Below are 19,453 nucleotides of genomic sequence, written 5' to 3'. Positions count from 1 at the left end.
TATGATGGGTTTGATGAAAAATAACTTTTCAGAACAAACAAGATTTAGTGAGAAGAGTGGCACTTGTTTACATGTTTGTTAATTTCTTTAATGTCTCGCTTAATAGAAGTGGCTAGATTCTCATATCTGCTCCTGCATTCTGTTGGTTGCAACATCATGTCTGTAGGCTCTGGAAAATACCAACGTATACTCATGTAGAATAACAACAAAAAGGGCAAGTAACATTTTAGAATTATTAAGATAATAGTTTCAACCTTGTGGAATCCCCAAAAGGGTCTTGTGGGGGCCCAGAGGTCTCCAGACCACACTTGGAGAATTGCTGCCCTACAACTGCTTCAGTATGCACACCAGCCAGTGAAATAACTGAGTCTTTGGGTTGGAAGGAACATTACAGGTCATTGAGTCTAATCATCTGGTGAAACGAAATCCCATGAAGTCTGGTCTCACCTTCCCATTTTGCAAAGATAAGGAATATTTCATGTTCGAAAGGACTTTAAATGGACAGAAGAGACTTTATTATAAGAAGAAACTTCTTTCCCTCTTTGGTCTTAGCTATGTATAGAATGCACCCAATTTCTCTTCTACACACACAAAATATTTGAAAACAGCTACCTTACTGTCCCTTGAGTGCTGTTATCATCTTCAAGCTAAGGACCTTCTTTGTGTTTTAAGAACTTTGGAGACATTTTTGCTCCTGCAGGAAACCCTAGGTCTTCCTAGTTTTTAGCCCCACATCTATATCTTTAATTTTTTTTGGATGTTTATTTATCTTTGAAGGAGAGAGACAGAGCGTGAGGGGGGAGGGGCAGAGAGAGAGGGAGACACAGAATCTGAAGCAGGCTCCAGGTTCTGAGATGTCAGCACAGACCCAACACGGGGCTTGAACCTGTAAACCACAAGAGCATGACCTGAGCCAAAGTCAGAGGCTTAACCGACTGAGCCACCGAGGCACCCCCACATCTATATCTTTAGAAGCCAATTTGAGCTCATACAATGTCGCCAGAAACCTCTAAAGCAGATTTTCTTATGGCTTATTCTGTAGTTGGCTTGGATCAATGCTACAAATGCTTAATATTCACAAGCAGGAAGCAACATATTCTCAACAGTCTTTGTCTTGTGGTTGGGCACGGTCTTCGACACACAGTTTCCTTTCTGGCTCCCTTCTGTCATCCTAGTCCAGGCTCTGCTTTCTCCAAGACGTCATTTCATCTGTCCCTCCTCTTCTACCCCCACAGAAAGGCAGTGTTTTCTACGCAGAACTTTAAAGTGTGCAAACAGCTTTACAAACATCAGCTCGTTTAATTAGCACAGACACTGTGCACAGAATGCACCCATGCAAATAGCATAAGGAAAACACCAAAGTTTCCATCAACTCAATTTTATGGATTATCATTTTAATACTTCATGCCCTGGATCCTGTAACCTGCTTTGCCGGCTGCCCAGCTTTCCGCATCTCCCTATTCTGAACCACTTCACATACTGATGCTAAAATCATCTTCCTTCTCTGCTGATCTGAACATGCCACCATCTGGAGTCCATTTATAGCCTCCCCTCACCCTTGGGATAATGTATTTTCCTGCGACCTCTGCATCTGCTAAGACCTCTGTCTTGCTTTCTTCTACTTAGGATGGCAGTGTTTAGCTAATCATGATTTTGTTTATTCACTTGTTCATCCAGCAGTCACTCATGTGTGCATTCATTAACTTAGCATCTACTATGTGCTAGGCACTGCTGTAGACATTAGACGGGAATGCAAAGATGGGTCCCTTCTGTCCTCAAGGACTTTGTAACCTCACATAGGTCTTCTATGTAAACATTTAATTCAAATATAAGGCAGATATTCAGACAGACTGTTATAGGAGAGGTGGTAAAAGTAGATTCATAGTTGTAGGTAAGCCCTTACAGTTAACTGAGTGAGGAAGGATTAATTCCAAATGGGAAGAGCAGAAAAGGCTTCTAGGAGGAGGTTTTGTTTGATCTGTGTAAGGCTTCCATAAGCAGAGCAGGGATGCTGGGACAAGACTGGCATGCATTTCTAGCTGTCTACTGGTCAAGTTAGGTCTCTTACTGGCCTCTTCCTCTGTCTTCTTGAGCATTTGATCACAAATAATTTTTTTTTTCAAAAGTGTCCAAAGTACCAAAAGTCCTGGTAAACTTGCACACCTGACTTTACAGAAAGAAATTTCCAAGATGATAATAGTAAGTGGCATATGAAAGGACATAAATAGATTTTGTTTCAAGATTATGAGTATGATGAACGGAAGAAGAACTTATAATGGCACCCGTCTTTATGAGCCAGTCTCTGGCTAGAGCCACCAATGCAAATACTGTAAGGAAAATGTCTAATTCACAAGGGAAATACTTGTGTGCAATGCACTACAAAAATAATAGCACAGCATCACACAGGTTTGTCATGAACAGTCTGACAGCATATAGTTCTATTTATGATTCTTGAAAACTAAAATAAAGTAAGGCTTAATATTTTTAGTTTTGAAACAGGTTTCATAATTTTGCTGTATTTCTCCCAATTGCATATTCATTCCTTAAGAAAACATAAAAATAGTGTTAGTATCAAGCACACTAACAGTTATATCCGGACTTCTCAGTAGAGGCAGTACGGGCAGTACTGGGTTACTTGTGCAAGACCTGGCTTCGGAGCTCCCACTGCTCAACCTTGGCCTTTGGGAAGGTCAGGTTCAACCCATTTTGATCATTACATAGTAAAGTGTTGGCAGGCCTCCATAGGGAGACAAAATTGTATTTAGGTTTTCTAATTTTTGAGAGCTGGTAAGCAATGCAAAATATCTTAAATGGAGGAAAAATTAAACACAGGAGATGCTGGGAGGGGATGAACTCCGACTCATCAAAATCCTAATAGCCATGGTGTTAGGAGACTCACTAGCATGACATGCCTTTTGTACATTTGTGAGGAGACAAGCAGGTGCACAGGGTGTGGAGGAGCACAAGAGAAAGCTCAGCCAATAGATACTGTCCTTGGTATTCCTGGTAATCATATGGGACCACAAACATTAAAGGAGGAAAAGCCACGAGAATCATTACTCCAAATTTCATGCAACTGGAAATGGAAAGTCATCTGCTGCGTGTTCTCCAAGGGCCCAGCTTAGGAAGGGGAAAACTGTCTCTGCTCCTCCTCTGTGCCCTGAGAACCTTGGGTTAGCTCTGCTCTTTACTATCAGATTTGTTAGTACACTGGCACTGGCTTATCTATCTTTCCCGCCTCTCGAGCTCACCTTCTGCCTGCTGGCCAGATTTTCACTCGGGTGCCTCCTAGTTTAGTCACTTAAACGGCTGTGATAAACGAAATCCTCAAAACCAGCTCCTCCCACTTCCCTGACTTTTCTAAATCCAGAGCCACTTAAAAGATTTGTTTTAAATAGGTGTACAGTCACATGTTTTTAAAAAACAAAAACCATAAAAACTTATACGTGAAAAATCTCCCTTCTTTCCTTTCCCCGTGTAGCCAACTCTGATCACTTGTGAGAAATTTCAAGTTTCTTCACATCTACAAATGTGAATGTAAATTTCCTTCCTTTGTATTCACAAGGGAATAGTATGTTCTTCATATTTTTCGGAACCATGTGTCTGGTCATCTAATGTGTAGCAAATACCTCTCAACTTAGTGGCTTCAAACAATTTATTATTGTCTCCCATAGTTCGGTGGGTTGATTGGGCTCAGCCTGGGTAGTTCTTGCTTTCTCTTCTTACATACCTGTGGTTGCAGGCAGATGCTGGCTTCTACAAAGATGGCCTGAAGGCTCTGCTCGACTGGTGTCCAAAATGGCTTCCAAATGGCCAGCTACTGATGCAGGTTGTTGGATGGGACCTCAGCTGCCAGACCACCTCCGCACGGTCTCTCCAGGTGGCTTGGGCTTCTCACAGCAAGGAGCTGGGTTCTGAGTGGGAGCACCCCAAGAGTGAGCATTCCAGGTCCATTAAGGGCTGCTTACAGAACTGGCGTTACCTCTGCTGTATTGTATTGGCCAAAGTAGTCACAGGGTTAGGCTGGGATAAAGGGGATGGGGTGATAAACCCTGTCTTGTCATGGGGGAGTGGAAAGATCATATTGCAGAAAAAATCTTGGGGGATATGAGGTCCTGAGTTGGTCATCTTTGTAGAATACTATCTGTAACACCACCTGAAGTACTTTTCTACTCCTCCTAACATATGTTAGGCCTGAGGATCTTTCTTTGCAATGTCTGACATCTAACCTCCCCCCGTGTCTACCAGCCCCACTAATTCAGACCCTCATCTTTTTGTAGCTAGTTAAATGTCTCTTCCTGGTCTCCCATTTCCCCTCCCTGTAAATAGCCAATAAAACTTGTTTTCTTACATAGATATTTCCATAAACTTTAGCTTTGATGATTATCATTCTCCTAAGTAAAAATTGGCTTTGGTACCTGAGCGGCTCCGTTTGACCTGGGTGATATCGGCATGTATAGGACTTACATGTTTTTGAAAAAACGTCCAGGGGCATCTAGATGACACAGTTGGTTAAGTGTCTGACTTCGGCTCAGGTCATGATCTCATGGTTTGTGAGTTTGAGCCCTGCATCAGGCTCGCTGTTGTCAGTGCTAAGCCTGCTTCGGATACTCTGTCCCCTGTCTCTGTCTCTCTGCCCCTCCCCAACTCACATGGGTGCGTGCTCTCTCTCTCTCTCTCTCTCTCTCAAAAATAAACATTAGAAACATAATAAATAACAAACTTCCAATATTGCAAAATTGGAAGATTTTCTGTAAAAATCCAGATTAAGCTCCTTTTGAAAAACTGGGTTCTCATATGTGAAAAAATTCAATTCTTCAACTAGCATTCTCTAGACACTGAACAAAAGGGAAAAAAAAGTCCAGACCCTTGTAAAATTGACATTTTTGTGTGGACAGACACTAGACAAAATGAATAAGTAAAATACATAAAATCTTGGATGGCAGTAAGCTCTGTGGAGGGTTAGAAGGAGACAGAAGAGTGAATGGGAAGGGCTATAATTTTAAATCACATGGTCATGGAAGGCCTCACTGAAATGGAGATATTAAAAAAAAAATTAAGGAATATGTAAAGGGAAACATGGAATTCTAGAAACTTGCTTTCCAATAGAGTAGCCCAGAGCCATATGTGGCTAACTAAATATATATTAATTTAAATTAAACTATTGTCTGCCTATACTATGGCTGTATGGCAATCAACATTTATCACCTTACCCCAAGCCAACTTTCCAAAGGCCCTTCTGGATATTGAGTTTTAGACTCTTGATCAATGCCATAGAATCATGGGATAAAGTCTAAACTCCTTGGTCTTACATTGAGAAGCTATGTAAAGGAATGTGAAGACCAAGAAACTTGGATACAGAACACATGTGTTCTATTTTGGAGCAGAGTAGATTTATGGTGTGATTCAAAATGTATTACTAGGGGTGGTCTGGCATAAGCCATCACAGAGTTCTGTTGACCAAAAGACTCCTGGAGGACCTCTACTGGGCCGGGACTAAAGGTCTAGTGGAACTTTAGCTGGTGTTTCAGGAGGAAATTGGAGTATGGGGTGGCATTCTGGGGCTCAAGACAATGATCACCAAATGGAACTGACATATTTAAACATTATATAAACTAGTACTGTTTTATATGATAATACAAGGGGGATTTCTGCCTGGAATAAGTATATGTGATAGGTATTTGGAAACTGAAATGGTATCTATAGTTTATTGCAGAGATCTTTCCAGTAGACACACACAACCTAAGGTGACAGCATTTAAGCCTTTCTGCAGTGTCTGACCAGTATCCATTCTGATATTTTTTCCTTCTTCTCCATTATGCTATCTCTCTCTCTCTCACTAGTATGACATATTCAGTGACCAATAGGTTCTGTGTCATTCGACCTTGGTGTTTTTCTCATGTTTTTCCTCCTTCCCTGAAGGATCCTCACCCTCCTTTCTGCATGATTGAATCTTCTACACTCGGCATTATGGCACAGCTGAAACTCCCTTCATTGACTTTTCTTTGCCCGTCCCAACCCAGAAACATTTCTCGCTTCTGTGGCCTGGAATGCTCATTATCCACACTCACTTGGCAATTACTAAGAGTACAAGGCAATATCTTTGTTTTTCTATATGTTTTTCTACTACCGGGCAAAATCATAAGTTCCTCGTGGGCAGAGATCACAGGTTATTCTTTTTTTTTCTAACGTGGCCGTGTTTCCCTATACATTTGCCAGGCATCTACCATGTGAGGGGCTGAGGGTACAGTGGTAAACCAACTAAGAGCCCTGACCTTATTTGTCAATTTTTTTTAACATGAGTAAACTTACTTAATTCTTAAAGTCTTGGGCAAAGATGGGGACCCCAGCATCCTCCTTTTCAGGAGTAAAAGCCCTGGCTGGCTCTCGTTGAAGATAGACTCAGTGGGGATGTGAGGATTCACAGCCATCTGGATTTTAAGGCCTTGCTGGAATAGTTTCATTCCAGATGCTCTACTATTCCTAGCTCCTGGAATGATGTAAACAGTGATTCACACCATGGTAGGCCTATGCAGTTTACCAAGCACACTCATCACATGCATCAGGCTTTCAGGGAAGGTCAGGTTCCAACATGTTAACTGAGATTCACCTTCAGGTCACCAGACTTGCATCTATTTGCTAAACACCTATCATGGCCAACAAAAGTTTTCTCCTTTATTCTTCAGTGATGAATGTGCCAAAGAGAGGACAGTGTGGGGGCAATGGTGTTTAACTTGTAGCAGAATAGAGAGCTTATTTTGAAGTTCTTTAGCAAAAACTGTTTGGAGGAATGGCGATTATGATTTGGGTCTAGGCTGTGAAAAAAGCAAGGAGGGGCTGGAGGAGGGAGGAGTGTCCCAGACTTCCCAGTTCACATGGCCGAAGTCCAAATCAACCCTGGCTGCTAGGTAAAAGGCAGTGAAGGGGGACCTTTCAGCCTAAAGGGAATTGGGGGGTGGGGTGGGATGGGCAGTAGAGTGGGTTCGGTGGAGGGTTCTGGGAATCCGCACCTGTGGATGAGCGGGTGCCCAAGGTGTCCCACCCTCTTCCTCTAGGGTTCGGGGAGTGGCTGAGGGGGGCCAGGCCGCGGGCGGAGGTGAGCGGCGCGGGGCGGGGTGGGGGGGGAAGGGAGGGGTGAGGGGGGCGGGACGGGGCGGGGCCCGGCGCACCTGGGCGGGGAGGGGGAGGTGCGCGGGGCTGAGCCTGCCGGGGGCCGCGGCGCGCGCCAATGGGCAGCGGCTGGCAGCGCGCCCCGCGCCCGAGCCGCAGTCGCGCCCTCTCGCTGCCTGGCGAAGGCGCGGACGGCGCGCGGAGGCGAGCGCGGGGGAGACGAGCTGCCGGCGCCACAGCCGCCGTCAGGGCATGAGGATGGCCGTGGGCTCCGTCAAGATGCAGCCGCCGTGCGAGAGCCCGGCCCTGGCCGCGGCGGCGGCGGCGGTGGCGGCGGACGGCGCCCTGCGCCGCAGCCCCAGCGCCCGCGAGCAGGAGCGCGAGCAGCCGCCGGCGCCGCCACGGCCGCGGCTGAGGGACCTGCCGGCACTGCTGCGGAGCGGGCTCACGCTGCGGAGGAAGCGGAGCGCCGCCGGGGCCCGGGTGAGTGGCCCGGACCGGCCGGGCCCCAGTGGGCACGGGCGGCGCGCACGTGGAGCCCGCGCCCACCCTCCCGGGCCGCAGAGGGGACATCTGGAAGTTGGGGAGGTGGCGGAAGGGGCGCCCTCGTGCAGGGTCCGGGGACGACGGGGTCGTGGGGTGACCCCCGGCGAGCGACGGCTTCCCCTTCCCCTAGTTGCACCTGACTTAACCCAGGGGCACCTGGATTCCGAGCGGCGGACCGTGGGCATCGCCGGAAGAAGGGCGGTTGGCGTCTCCCCTGAGGGGAAGCTGCAGGTGTCCCGTACCCAACTGTCGGCCAGCCGTGTCCCGACAGCAAGCCTCAGGCCCCACAAATGGGAGCCCAGTTTGCTGGAGGTGTGAGACGTGTGAGCATGTCCGGGACGCCCCGTGGCAAGCTCTGGGCATCGGGACTCTGGCCTCCGCCACCGGCGAGGTGGAGGCACACGAGTTGGAAGTTCCCGGGGCGAGCTTCCATCTCCGGGGTTCTGGAGACTCCAGCACTTAGTATTTGGTGACGCCCCCTTGAGCAGAGGGGTGGACGCCCCTCAGAATCTTAAATATTGACTTCCTGATGGTGTGTTCAGATATGATTTCCTGGTGAAGGAGTGTCCCTGGTTGTGCATCTAAGTGCATTTAATGGCCTGAACGGGTCGGGCATGTTTTGTTAGTTAAGAAAAGCAGGACAGCCTGATGATTTTCTCCTGGGATCTTTCACAAGCCACTCAGGAGGCCCTGATGGGGCCTCAGGCCAAGGGTCTGACTTACTGAGGTTTCCCTGCCCACCAGGGCTTTAGGGCAACTTTGGTAGGTTCTACTCAGTTCTTTAGGATTTGTCGCTGTTAAGGAGGCTTTACTGAGAAGCTGCAACAATGTAGTTTGGGAAGGAGGGTGGTGGTACTGTAATAAACTGAATCTTGGTTGTCTGCTTTAAAAGGAGACCTTACTGGAAGACTTTTAGCTCTTGCAAAGACAGGTTTGTGGAAACGTGAGAGTTGGGGAGAAACATTTTGTTTTGGTGTGGCTTCTTTGGCAAGGAAGGACCTGAATTGGTGTAGGTCTTCAGCCTGTCCAGGTTGTGTTCCTCGTTTCTAAAGCATTTTCCTTCTAGTGTAGGGGATATCTGTATGTGATCTACCTCAGTAGGATATTCAGAGGACTAGCTGGATGTAGGACATCTTAAAGTCCATGACTAGTGGAGTCGAGGAATTGCCCACAAGTGACCTTAACGTGGGACATACGGGATTGTCTGCAAAGAAAGCAAGGAAATGTGTCCCAGAGACGTGGTAGCTGAATAAATGCAAGAACCAGAGTTATAGACTTTGCGGGAATCTAGGGAAAAGTAGGTCAAATCGTGTTCCTATTATCCTTGACAGATACTTTTTCATGGCACAGAATACTGAAGACATGAGGGCAGCCAGGCAATCTGTGACGGGAATTGCTGAAGGTTCCTGTATAAATAGATCTGTGTGTTCATCTGCATAAGGCCTTGTGTTTCTTGTTGCCTGGGATGATGTTGTATGCCTTGCCAACATATATATTTACTCTTCGTAATTATTCTGAATGTGGTTATTTCCAATAATATATACTTCATTAACCCTTCTTTGATCCCAATCCTGTATTGCTTTTGGATATTCCAAACACATTTCCTAAGTGCATGGCTAGCTTCTTACTGGGGAAAGATTGTCAAATTTTCCCATGTTGAAAACCCATACTTTTCAACTATTTCCCCTTCCTTTGGCTTTGGAGCCATCTTTGTGATTTTGGAACCTTCCCTAACAAAGAGATAAGAAGGAATTTGAAAGAAAAAAAAAGCAGGTGAACTACATACCTGCATCAGTCTGTTCAGGCTGCTGTAACAAAATCCCATAGACTGGGTGGCTTAAACAACAGAAATTTATTTTCTCACCGTTCTGGAGGCTGGATAGTCCAAGATCAAGGTGCCAGCAGATTTGGTTTCTGGTGAGAGCTCTCTTCCTGGCTTGCTTTCTTGCTGTGCCCTCACATGGCCATTCCTCTGTGTACATGGATGGAAGGAGAGATCTGTCTCTCTCTTCCTTTTCTTATAAGTCTACTAATTCCATCATGGAAGCTCCACCCACATGACCTAGTCTACTTCTGAATACCTCCCAAAGGCTCTACCTCTAAATACGATCACGGTAGGGAGTACGGCTTCAACATATGAATTTTGAAGGAACACAGACATTCAGTCCATAACAGAAAGTATGTGTAGGAAAGAGAAAAACAGAGGAGATATGTACCAAACCAGTTAGTGACTTGTGAGCATCTGGGCTCATCTGGTTAGCTCTTCAATTAAAGCAGTGATGCTCATGGAACAAATCATGGCTTAGATCCTTTGGTGGACTTAAAATTTTGTATTCTATGGCCTGTACCTCCAGATTACTGGTGAGTGATTGTAGGGACAAATTAACACAAGTTCATTACCACTGGATTTATAAAAAGGCAGTTCTAGGTATTACACAAGTTGGTAAGAAAGTTTGCAATTTCTGTATTGACCAAGACTTGATTTAGGAGTACCTGTGGTACTTGTCCGTGCTGCCGTGGGCCCTCACAAATCTGGACAATCTGACATCAACTGTCATCAAGTAAGCTCTTTGTAGGTTGTGTTGCCTAACCCAGGTGCCTGGTAGGCGGTCTCTTACTGGGAAAAATTATGCTGACATTTGGTTAATATTGCAGAACTCCTGTGTTCCTTGGTTCAGTCATTTCTGATCATATTGAATACCAACTGATTAAGACTCTGCTAAGTGGAGAATGTCTAAATTTTCCTTTGTGGGAGGACCCTACCTACCTCCTAAAATCAGTAGTAAAATAAGGCACAGCTTGAATTCCCACCAAAACCCTTTAGTCATTTTTAAAAATTGTGTTATGGAGATTATGAGAAATAGTATGATAAATACCCAGCCTTCAACAGTTATTAACATTTTGTCAGTCTTGTTTCATTTATTTCTCTTCCCCAGTTTTCTTATGGGGGCTAGCCCATTTTATTTTATTATTAAGTTTATTTATTTATTTTGGGGGGAGAAGGGCAGAAAGAGAGGGAGAGAGAGAATCCCAAGCAGGCTCTGTGCTGTCAGTGCAGAGCCTGATGTGGGCCTTGAACTCATGAGCTGTGAGATCCTGACCTAACCTGAAATCAAGAGTCAGACCTTTAACTGACTGAGCCACCCAGGCACCCCTAGGGATGGTGTATTTTTAAGCTAAATCCTAAACATCCTGTTATCTTACTTATAAATGTGTCAGTATACATTTCTGATAAGGACTTCTTTTTTCTTGAAATAATGGCCAAACAAACAAACAAACAAACCCAAAGACTTTTATGCCTTTTTCTCACCTAAATATATTAACAGCGATTTCCTAATATGATTCCCATAGTCACATATTCTGAAAGATGTATTTTTACTTATGATTTGTTGGACTCAGGAACTAAACACAGTCCACACATTACATTAGGTTGTTAGGTTTTTAAATCTATTTTCTTTTATAATAGTCCCCCTTCCCTTCTTTTTGATTTGATGGAGAGAAAGAGCACAGATCTGGTAGAATGATCTGTTTTCTGGGCCAATTTCTCACTGGTGTCATTTAGCTTGTTTCTCTCCTCCCCATGTCTCCTGTAATATGGTAGTTGGATGTAGAGGCCTGATTACATTTAGATTCAAAGGCAAGCATCCTTCGTAGGTGGTGCTTTGTAAAATCTGTTGTAGTATAATCACAAGACACATGATGTCTGAATCTCTCTCTCTCTGAGATGTTAAGGTTGATTAGTGGGTTCAGGTAGAGTCAACTTCCCTTTCACCTAATGATCTTAGCATCCATAGATGGTTGTAGCCTAGATCCATTTCATTAGAGATTACAAAAGGGTGATGATCTGAATCTATCACTTCTCTTGCATTTATTAATTGGTATTCTGTGTGTAAAGAACTTAACCCTCATAAGCTGTATGGGTCTCCTGAAATTCAAGTTGTGTGGGGAAGACAAGGAAAGCTCATTTTTTTTTCCTTTTATCAATTTTCTGAGTAATGATTTTGTGCCCTAACAGTCTCTCATGATAATCAATGAGTTCTTCTTTTTTAAGTGTCACTAAGAACTTGTGGACCTCAATGTATTTGTTTCAGTCCATTGCAGTCAATATTCTTTTTGACCCTTAATTTGTCTTTATCTGTTGTATACTTTTTACAAGGCCCCAGTAGTCTCTGATAACCTTTCTTGCTTTCTGGCCCAAGATATGCTAAACTTACCTTGTCCATTTCCTGCTTCAGATCTGAAATCAGCCATTTTCCCAAAGGGCTCTAATTTTTGGTTGACAGCTGTTCGTTACCCCCACCCTTTGCCTCTCTTAGTGGTTGCAGTATTTTTTACCTTGGTTTTAGGCCTTCCATCTTAAGTTTTTGTTTCTTCTTAAATTCTTCTCATCAGGCTGCTTCTAAGACTGTCATTTTCTCCCTCTAATAAAATAGCTGGTAACTACCATTCCCTTTTTCTATATATACTGTCAAATTGCTGGGACTGACTTATTTCGGGCTTTGGCGGCTGTGATCTTTTCTGCAGCGTTCTACCTCTTTCATCTCCTCGGAATCTGTTTCATTTACAGCAGGCAGAATGATTCACCAATTGTGCCAAATTGACTGTTCACCAAACAGTGACAGTCGGCCTTCGGATTATTAGACTTCTCTCCGCTGATTTCTTCTCACTCAGGCAGAGTCCCTGTGGCATGGCAGGTGCTCTTGAAACTTGGGAAAGTGGAAGAACAGCTAGTGGCTGTCTGCATGAGGTTCTCTCTTTTCATTTGGAGTCTCGACCCAGATGATTCCCTCTCAAAAAAGGAACAAGGTAGCCCATTTCCTTTGTCCAAGCTGGAGTGTTTTAGGTGTGATTTAACACCCTCCTCTGCTGGAAATAAGACCTTGTTGACTGAGAAACATGTACTGCTTCAAGTTGTACCAGTATGCCTGAATTATAGTCCTTTTGTACACACACCTTACAGGCAAAGCATGTAATTTTAATTTGTTCTTTGTATTTAAATTAAAATCAGTGGCTGACACTTCATAGCACTTAATTATGTGCCATGCATGTTCTGATACAAACTTCAATCCTCCTAACAAGCCTGTGAGTTAGCTGCTATTGTTTGCATTCTACAGATGAGGAAACTGGAACATAGATGTAACTTGCCCAAGAATGTGGGGGCTGAAGGAGGTTTGAACCTAGCCAGTCTGGTTCCATAGTCCCTGCTCTGAATTGTCTCTCTGGTTTTCCTCAAATGCACTGAGGACAAAGGGTCTATTTTAGTCTAAACTAATTAGCCTACAGTACCTGTTGATATTACCTTACAACTCGGAGAGTGGTCAGTAAATGCTGTTGATAATGCCAGCTGTTAATCTTTCTTTCTTTGAGTACTCTGAGGCTTGTGATAGACGTACTGGGTGTGGGGGCAGGAAGGGAGGGGAAATATTGTTGAATGGCTACGAATATTGACTAGAATTAAAAGTAGCGTTCGGTGTGTCATAAGCAAAAATCACCCAGGCCCACCTTGATCAAGGCCAATACAAAAATTTGTGAATTTGCTCGCTTACTCTTTTCTTATCTGCTTATGGTAGCCTGTCAGAGATAAGGGCCATTAAGGGAGGCATGCATTTTCCAGGGAAGGTGAGTCAGATCAGATAGGAGGGACATTTGATGATCTTATTTGAGAAACATTGACTTCTTACAGCTTGAACCTTGATAATATAAAACAGTGTGGACGTGGCTACAAATAAAGTGAAACTCCACAAATGCCACCTCTAAAAATGAAAAAAAAAAAAAAGAAATTATAGATTCATTTATTCTACTTGAATTTCATGTAAATTCTAGTAAAGGACCTCAATGGCAAGTTAATGCCCTATTTACTTCCTTTCTCTCTCCTCTGACCCCTGGCATTGGCTTCGGTTGCAAAATTAGATCCCAAGGAAAGAACATGCGGAGTGGCTTCAGAAGCTGGGTTTGGATTTCAGTGCCATCATTTTGTAGCCTTCCGTGAGTTATTCTTGGAGCTCTCCAAGCCTCCGTTCTTCCTCTAGAATGATACATATCGTGGACCAGGTTTTCAGAGAATAGAGACAATGTATGGAAAATTTGGGGTATGTTGGAACTTAAATTGTTCCTTCCCCAGCCGGATGCTTATTCTGGGCAAATTGACATTCATAGACATTTATAGGAGTCTAGTAACAAAAATTTTTTGCTTTCGCATGCAATGTCAGATTCCATGTTTTTTAAAAACATGATATCCTAACATTTAGTGAATATCTTAGGTGTTATCTAAATACTGGTACCATAACAAAATATCCTCAGCTTCACATTTGCACTGTTTCTTAAATTGACTTGGCAGTAATTGGTAACTTGTGTAGCTGAAAATAGATGGAAAGGTGGGAGATAAGTCACTGGTGATGACTTTGAGTACTTGTGATTTTTTTTTGCCTTAATGTTGCATAACAACCTTTATTAGGAACACTGATAATCCCAGTAATGGTATGCAATCTGGAAGTAGTTCGTGAGAAGTTAGAAAGTTTCATGCAAAAGTGAAATCGTTAAAATCAATGACTTAATTTTTTGTGGTGAGTTGTTATTGTGATAAATTATTCATAAATGGATGTGGAAAAGGGATGGTCTGCAGACACCGCTGTGAATACTGGCACATCTTTATCAGATTAAACTTCAATAGTCTCTTAAAGGGAGGAAGTGTTTTCACCTATGAGGAAACTATAGTCCAGAGAGGTTAAGTAACTTTCCCATGGCCACTCAGCTAGAAAGTAGTAGAGGCAGAATGGAACCCAAGATTGTCTGATTCCAAAATCTATGGCCTTTGCTCAATGTCATGTTGTCTAAGATTTTGACATAATTATAGCCTGTGGTATATTGAAACTGTAGATGTATAGGACATTTCAAGTCAGGACAAAACATAGCTCATTTTCTTTCCAGCGTCTTCAGTAATGGCTTCCAGGATCAGTCTTTAATTATTCACAAGGTTGACAATGGCTTGGTAGCAGCTCTTCCTCATCTCCCAGCAATACCAGCCATTGTACAAGAAAGAAGGTTTGGCATGACTCATCCCAGAAGCCGTTGTTTTCCCAGGTGGTTTGGAAGCCCGACTAGCTCCATAGTACAAACGCACTTGGACATTTATAAAGCAAGCAGTTTCCTTTTCTGGTGTTTCTAGAAGAAAGGAAAAGGAGGAGTTTGTTGTAACTCAGGACTTGGGTTCCTGATGGCAACTTGTTTGCTATTTAACATACTTCAAGAAGTGAGAAGTATGCATACCTGTCAAAGTAACTGAATCCATTTACAATTGAATAAAATCATTGAGAATACACAAATGTATTAATAAAATTAAACTTAGATATATTTACCTTTTAATATGGTGTTACTACCTGAGGCAAATGACTCTTAATTGTTTTTTTAATTCCAGACCTTTTTAAGAATCAAAGGATGCACCCCAGAAAAATGCACATGCAGATGTAATTTTTGCATCTCATTTCGGAGGGCTTATGGATATTTTGAAGCCTGGTCCACAGACCCTCTAATTAAAAAGCCCTTCCCTACTCTGTGTTCTGGAGGGTACAACCATGGTTCTCTTATTTTAGTTTTTATCTTTATTCCTTCTAAACATTTAGCATAGCATCAAGCCCTCATTCAGTTGTCAGTTGAATAGTTCCTTGAATTAATGTATTTTTTCGGTGTGTTGAATTAGAAATTATTTTTCTGTGAATGTAGCAAATGCTTTAGTGGTCCCTGGTAGGTGGTGGTGGTGGTGATAACCTATTATTGTTGAACAAACCCTATCACATTTTTGGTGTTGGGATTATTCGGAGTACTTTAAGACCATTAACCCATTTAATCCTCATAACAACACGTGTGGCAGATCACTCTCCTTGTCTTGTTTTTTCCCCAAGAGGGGAACAGAGAGGCACAAAGGTATTGATTTTGCTACTCCCCAAAATGAGGTGCAGAGAGGCTAAGGAAGATGCCTGAGGTCACCCAAGGAGTGGAGGAGCCAAGATTTGAACCAAGGAAGTCAGGCTCCATGTTATGAGGTCTACCTATTCAGCTGTGTCCTCTCGCTAAATAAAATAATTAATTTATTGTCTTAATTACGGTCTCTCCTTTTTTGTTTGAAGGCTTTAGAAATAGGGATGTGTATTAAAGTTGATGTGATCATTTAGTGGGATTTTTCTTTTCCCCTGTAAAGCTATTATTAAATTGATGGTATGTCTTAAAATTGTGGTACCTCAGAATAAAGGAACTATAGTAAGTTATGTTTTAGTTTTTAAATATAGCTTCATAGTTTATTTGTAGAAATATCACAGTAAATCACAGCTTTAAAACAGTGCATATAAACACAACCATGTCTATTTATGAAGGGTGAAAAATGTGAGTTAAGATTATACTAACAATTTATATGAACACTGATATTGCTTGGGTAACAATTTAAATGTCAGAGGAGAATACATTCAAAATTTTCCTACAAAAAGCATGAATAGCCTCAGAGTAATGTTGAAGATTGAAGAAACTGACATTCTTCTACATGGAATTTTACATATATGTATATTTTATGTTGTATATTATACATAATTTATATAATTTATATAGCAACATAAACATAAGTTTATATTATGCATGATTATATATAATTCATCATATATAATGTTATATAACTTATTTTAAAATTGCATTTAAATTTAATGTATAATTTAAATTATATTTAAATTCAATTTATAATTTATTGTATATAATGTTTATATTATATAATCAGATATATAATTTATCATATAATTTATTGGTTTCTTCACAGGTTTTTTAACAGTAAGATTTAAAAGTTAATCTTATATAAATTTATTTTTTTTTAACTAAAACTATGAATATACCCAAATGATCATAGATGTAGACTTGTCTTCACTACTTGGTGTAGAGAGTTGGCTGATTTTACCTTCTGTGAGTCAGTTAAACTTAAAATTTTGTCTGCTTTGTTCATGAGACATTGGCTTCTCCCTTACAACATGCTTTCATTGTGCACTATTTGTGTTATCCATGGAGAAAAACCTTTACTAAATTGAAGAGTTCTGAAAAGAGGGCTTCTGCAATCCAGCTGGTTGTCTTCCCGTATTTTTTTCCTAACTGGTCTGGCAACTTAAACTCCAGCCCCATTGGTGGCCTTGTCATCCAGTTGAATTTGACCTTGTCAAATCATTTACCTGCAGCTGTTCTGAGGTGTACATGCAAATACTTGTGATTGCCCAACACTTACACCTTTGGTGCTGACTGTAAATTTGTCTTACTCTTGCGTGTTACTATTGCCGGAAGTGAACAGCTTATCACCGCTGTTTGGTCTAACACTCTAAATGTTGACTGTAATGAACAAACACCACAAATGATTTTGTGCTGTGAATTTGTATATAGGTATGAAATCTTTTGTAGAAAAGGTAGGGAAGATGTGTGATGATACCTTTTAGAAATTAGGGCAAGTATTATGCCTGTTTCAAATATTCTATTAAAATAGAATTTGGGGGCATCTGGGTGGATCAGTCGGTTAAGAGTCCATCTTTGGCTCTGGTTATGATCTCAGAGTTAGTGGGTTTGAGCCCTGCATCTGGCTTCACACTGACAGTGTGGAGCCTGTTTGGGATTCTCTCTCTTTCCCTCTCTCTCTGCTCCTCCCCCACTTGTACTTTCTCTCTCTCTCTCTCAAAAATAAATTTAAAAAACAGAATTTGGCTGTAATACAGTAAATATTTTTCTATATGTTTGTCACTTAGCAACTGTGTGACATGGAATAACAAATAACCTTTTCGAGTCTCTATCCCTAATACCGTTGCTCTGTCATGAGAAGCGATAGTGGGATAGAGGTCCGATTTTCATTTCTTGCTCCTTGTGTCCCCAAGGTCTGAAAAGTGGTCTTTCTCTCTTGAGATGCAGACTCAACCCCGGAGCACTTTGGGACTTATCTTAGACGAATGGAAAGAGGGGTCATTAATATTCACCACATCCCTTGAGTTGGTGAGGGGGAAGATAATGCATTAGTAGAAAGAGCATTTGAACTGCAGGAAGAATCTGATTAAATTAAGAATCTGTCATATGAAAAGAGTAGAAAGAACATATCTATAAATCTATTTCTAGAAGATTAAATTATTTGGCCATAAACAGAATTCTGTGAGAGGTGTCAGAAGAGAACTTGACAGCCAGCCCTTTGTGTCCTGGGAGATCTTACCAGGTAGCCTTATCTTCTTTTAGATAAGAGGTTTGTTGCTATTTCTTATTCTCACTGAAAGCTGTTTCTTCGCCTCAAATTGACATCAATATTTATTTTCCTCTACTATTTTAAATTTATCACAAATATTCAAATAGCGCCCATTGACACATTCAAATTTCCTATTCTTCTTGGCACATAACTCCTTTAAAAAAAAAGCAGCCTGGTCATATTTTAATCTACCTTGAATATCTCGTGAGTTTTGAGCTTAAAAAAAAAATTCAGTTCATTAGTAGTTGGCTGTTCACTCTGCTGTCTTTTACATAATGATTTACATTTACAAAGTACTTTCACATACATTCTTATTTTAATGTTTTCATAACTCTGGAATAAAGTATTTTTTTCTTATATAGATTTGAAGGCAAGTTACGGAGTTTTTTTATATGCCACAATCTCACCATCTGTGAAGCAAAGATAGGGTGGTGAGACTAAGTAAATTAATATGTGAAGGCTATTAAGACAGAGGTAGTTATGCAGAGAAATAGCTGCTTCTGTTGTCACTGCCATCATCATCATCAACATCATCATCATTGTCTGAAGTGACAGATCTGAGGGAGTCCAAGGTCCCTTTGAAAATCCCTTTGAAAAACTGAAAGAGGTCTTACTGGTCATATTGATGGCCATTAAGTGGAAGAACTGAGGCTCAAACATTGCTGTCTTAATGAAGGTCATAGTAAGGAAGTTAAAAGAGTGAGGGGCTCTATATCTTGGACTCCTGGTTAGTCCAAGGGTCTTAGTTAGATTATCTGTGCATTTCCTAAGGTCCTTATCTTTAGCTCCCTAAACTAAAAGACTTCTAAAATTTTAGCGTACTTGAGGATCCCTGGAGGACTTGTGAAAACACAGATTCCAGGGTCCCCACACTTAGAGACTTTGTTCAGTAGCTTACAGGTGAGGCCCAAGAATCTGCATTTCTGTTGAGTTCCAGGTGATGCTGCTGGTCCATGGGCCACACTTAGTAGCACTGGTCTAAAGGCCGCACAAGTTTGGTGACCTTCAAAATCAGAAAATTACTGAGGCAGGAGTCTACCTGGTTTCCTGTTTGTCACCGCCATGATAGAAGGACAAATCAAGATGGAGGACCATGACTATGAGAATTTTATTGAATTAATAATTTTGGGAACTGCCTCTTATTGGTTTCTATAGAGTGGCAGTTAAAAAAGAAGTGATGAGTATTTGAAACATAAAGAGTTAGTGGTACCTGTGTCTTTTCCTAGGCCCACCTACTTGTGGCTTTTAAAGGCTTGTCGTTACTAGCTCCTGTGTGCTGCAGCATCTCTTCTTGGGTCTCTGAATCTTTCTTGCATATCTTTGATAGGCTCTTTTCTGAGAGGACCCTTGACTGCTATAGGAGGCCAAGGAAAGGCAGTGTTGGGAAGAGTGACAGTAGAAGGTATAGTCTTGATGAGAAGGATTTCATGAGTGGAGTGGACATTGGCAGTAGCCGAGGCAAGGAATCCAGCCTAGCCCCTGAAGTTTAGGTGGAAGATGAGGCTAAGGAGGGCAGGGACAGGGCCTGGCCTCTAAGGTGATGCTGGGATTAACAAA

General features: G+C 42.0%; 1 protein-coding gene across 1 annotated transcript in view; it reads left to right on the top strand.

Moving 5' to 3' along the window:
* The first annotated feature begins 7,362 nt into the window (after positions 1–7,362).
* RAPGEF5 (Rap guanine nucleotide exchange factor 5) overlaps positions 7,363–19,453 on the top strand; it is a 225,865-nt gene continuing 213,774 nt past the window's right edge. Inside the window, exon 1 of the mRNA XM_042919932.1 lies at positions 7,363–7,593. Within this exon, the coding sequence (XP_042775866.1) occupies positions 7,363–7,593 (231 nt within the window). The remainder of the gene's footprint in view (positions 7,594–19,453) is intronic.

This window comes from Panthera leo, chromosome A2 (genome assembly GCF_018350215.1).
Source record: "Panthera leo isolate Ple1 chromosome A2, P.leo_Ple1_pat1.1, whole genome shotgun sequence".
NCBI lineage: Eukaryota > Metazoa > Chordata > Mammalia > Carnivora > Felidae > Panthera > Panthera leo.
This window is presented reverse-complemented; position numbering and strand designations above follow the sequence as displayed.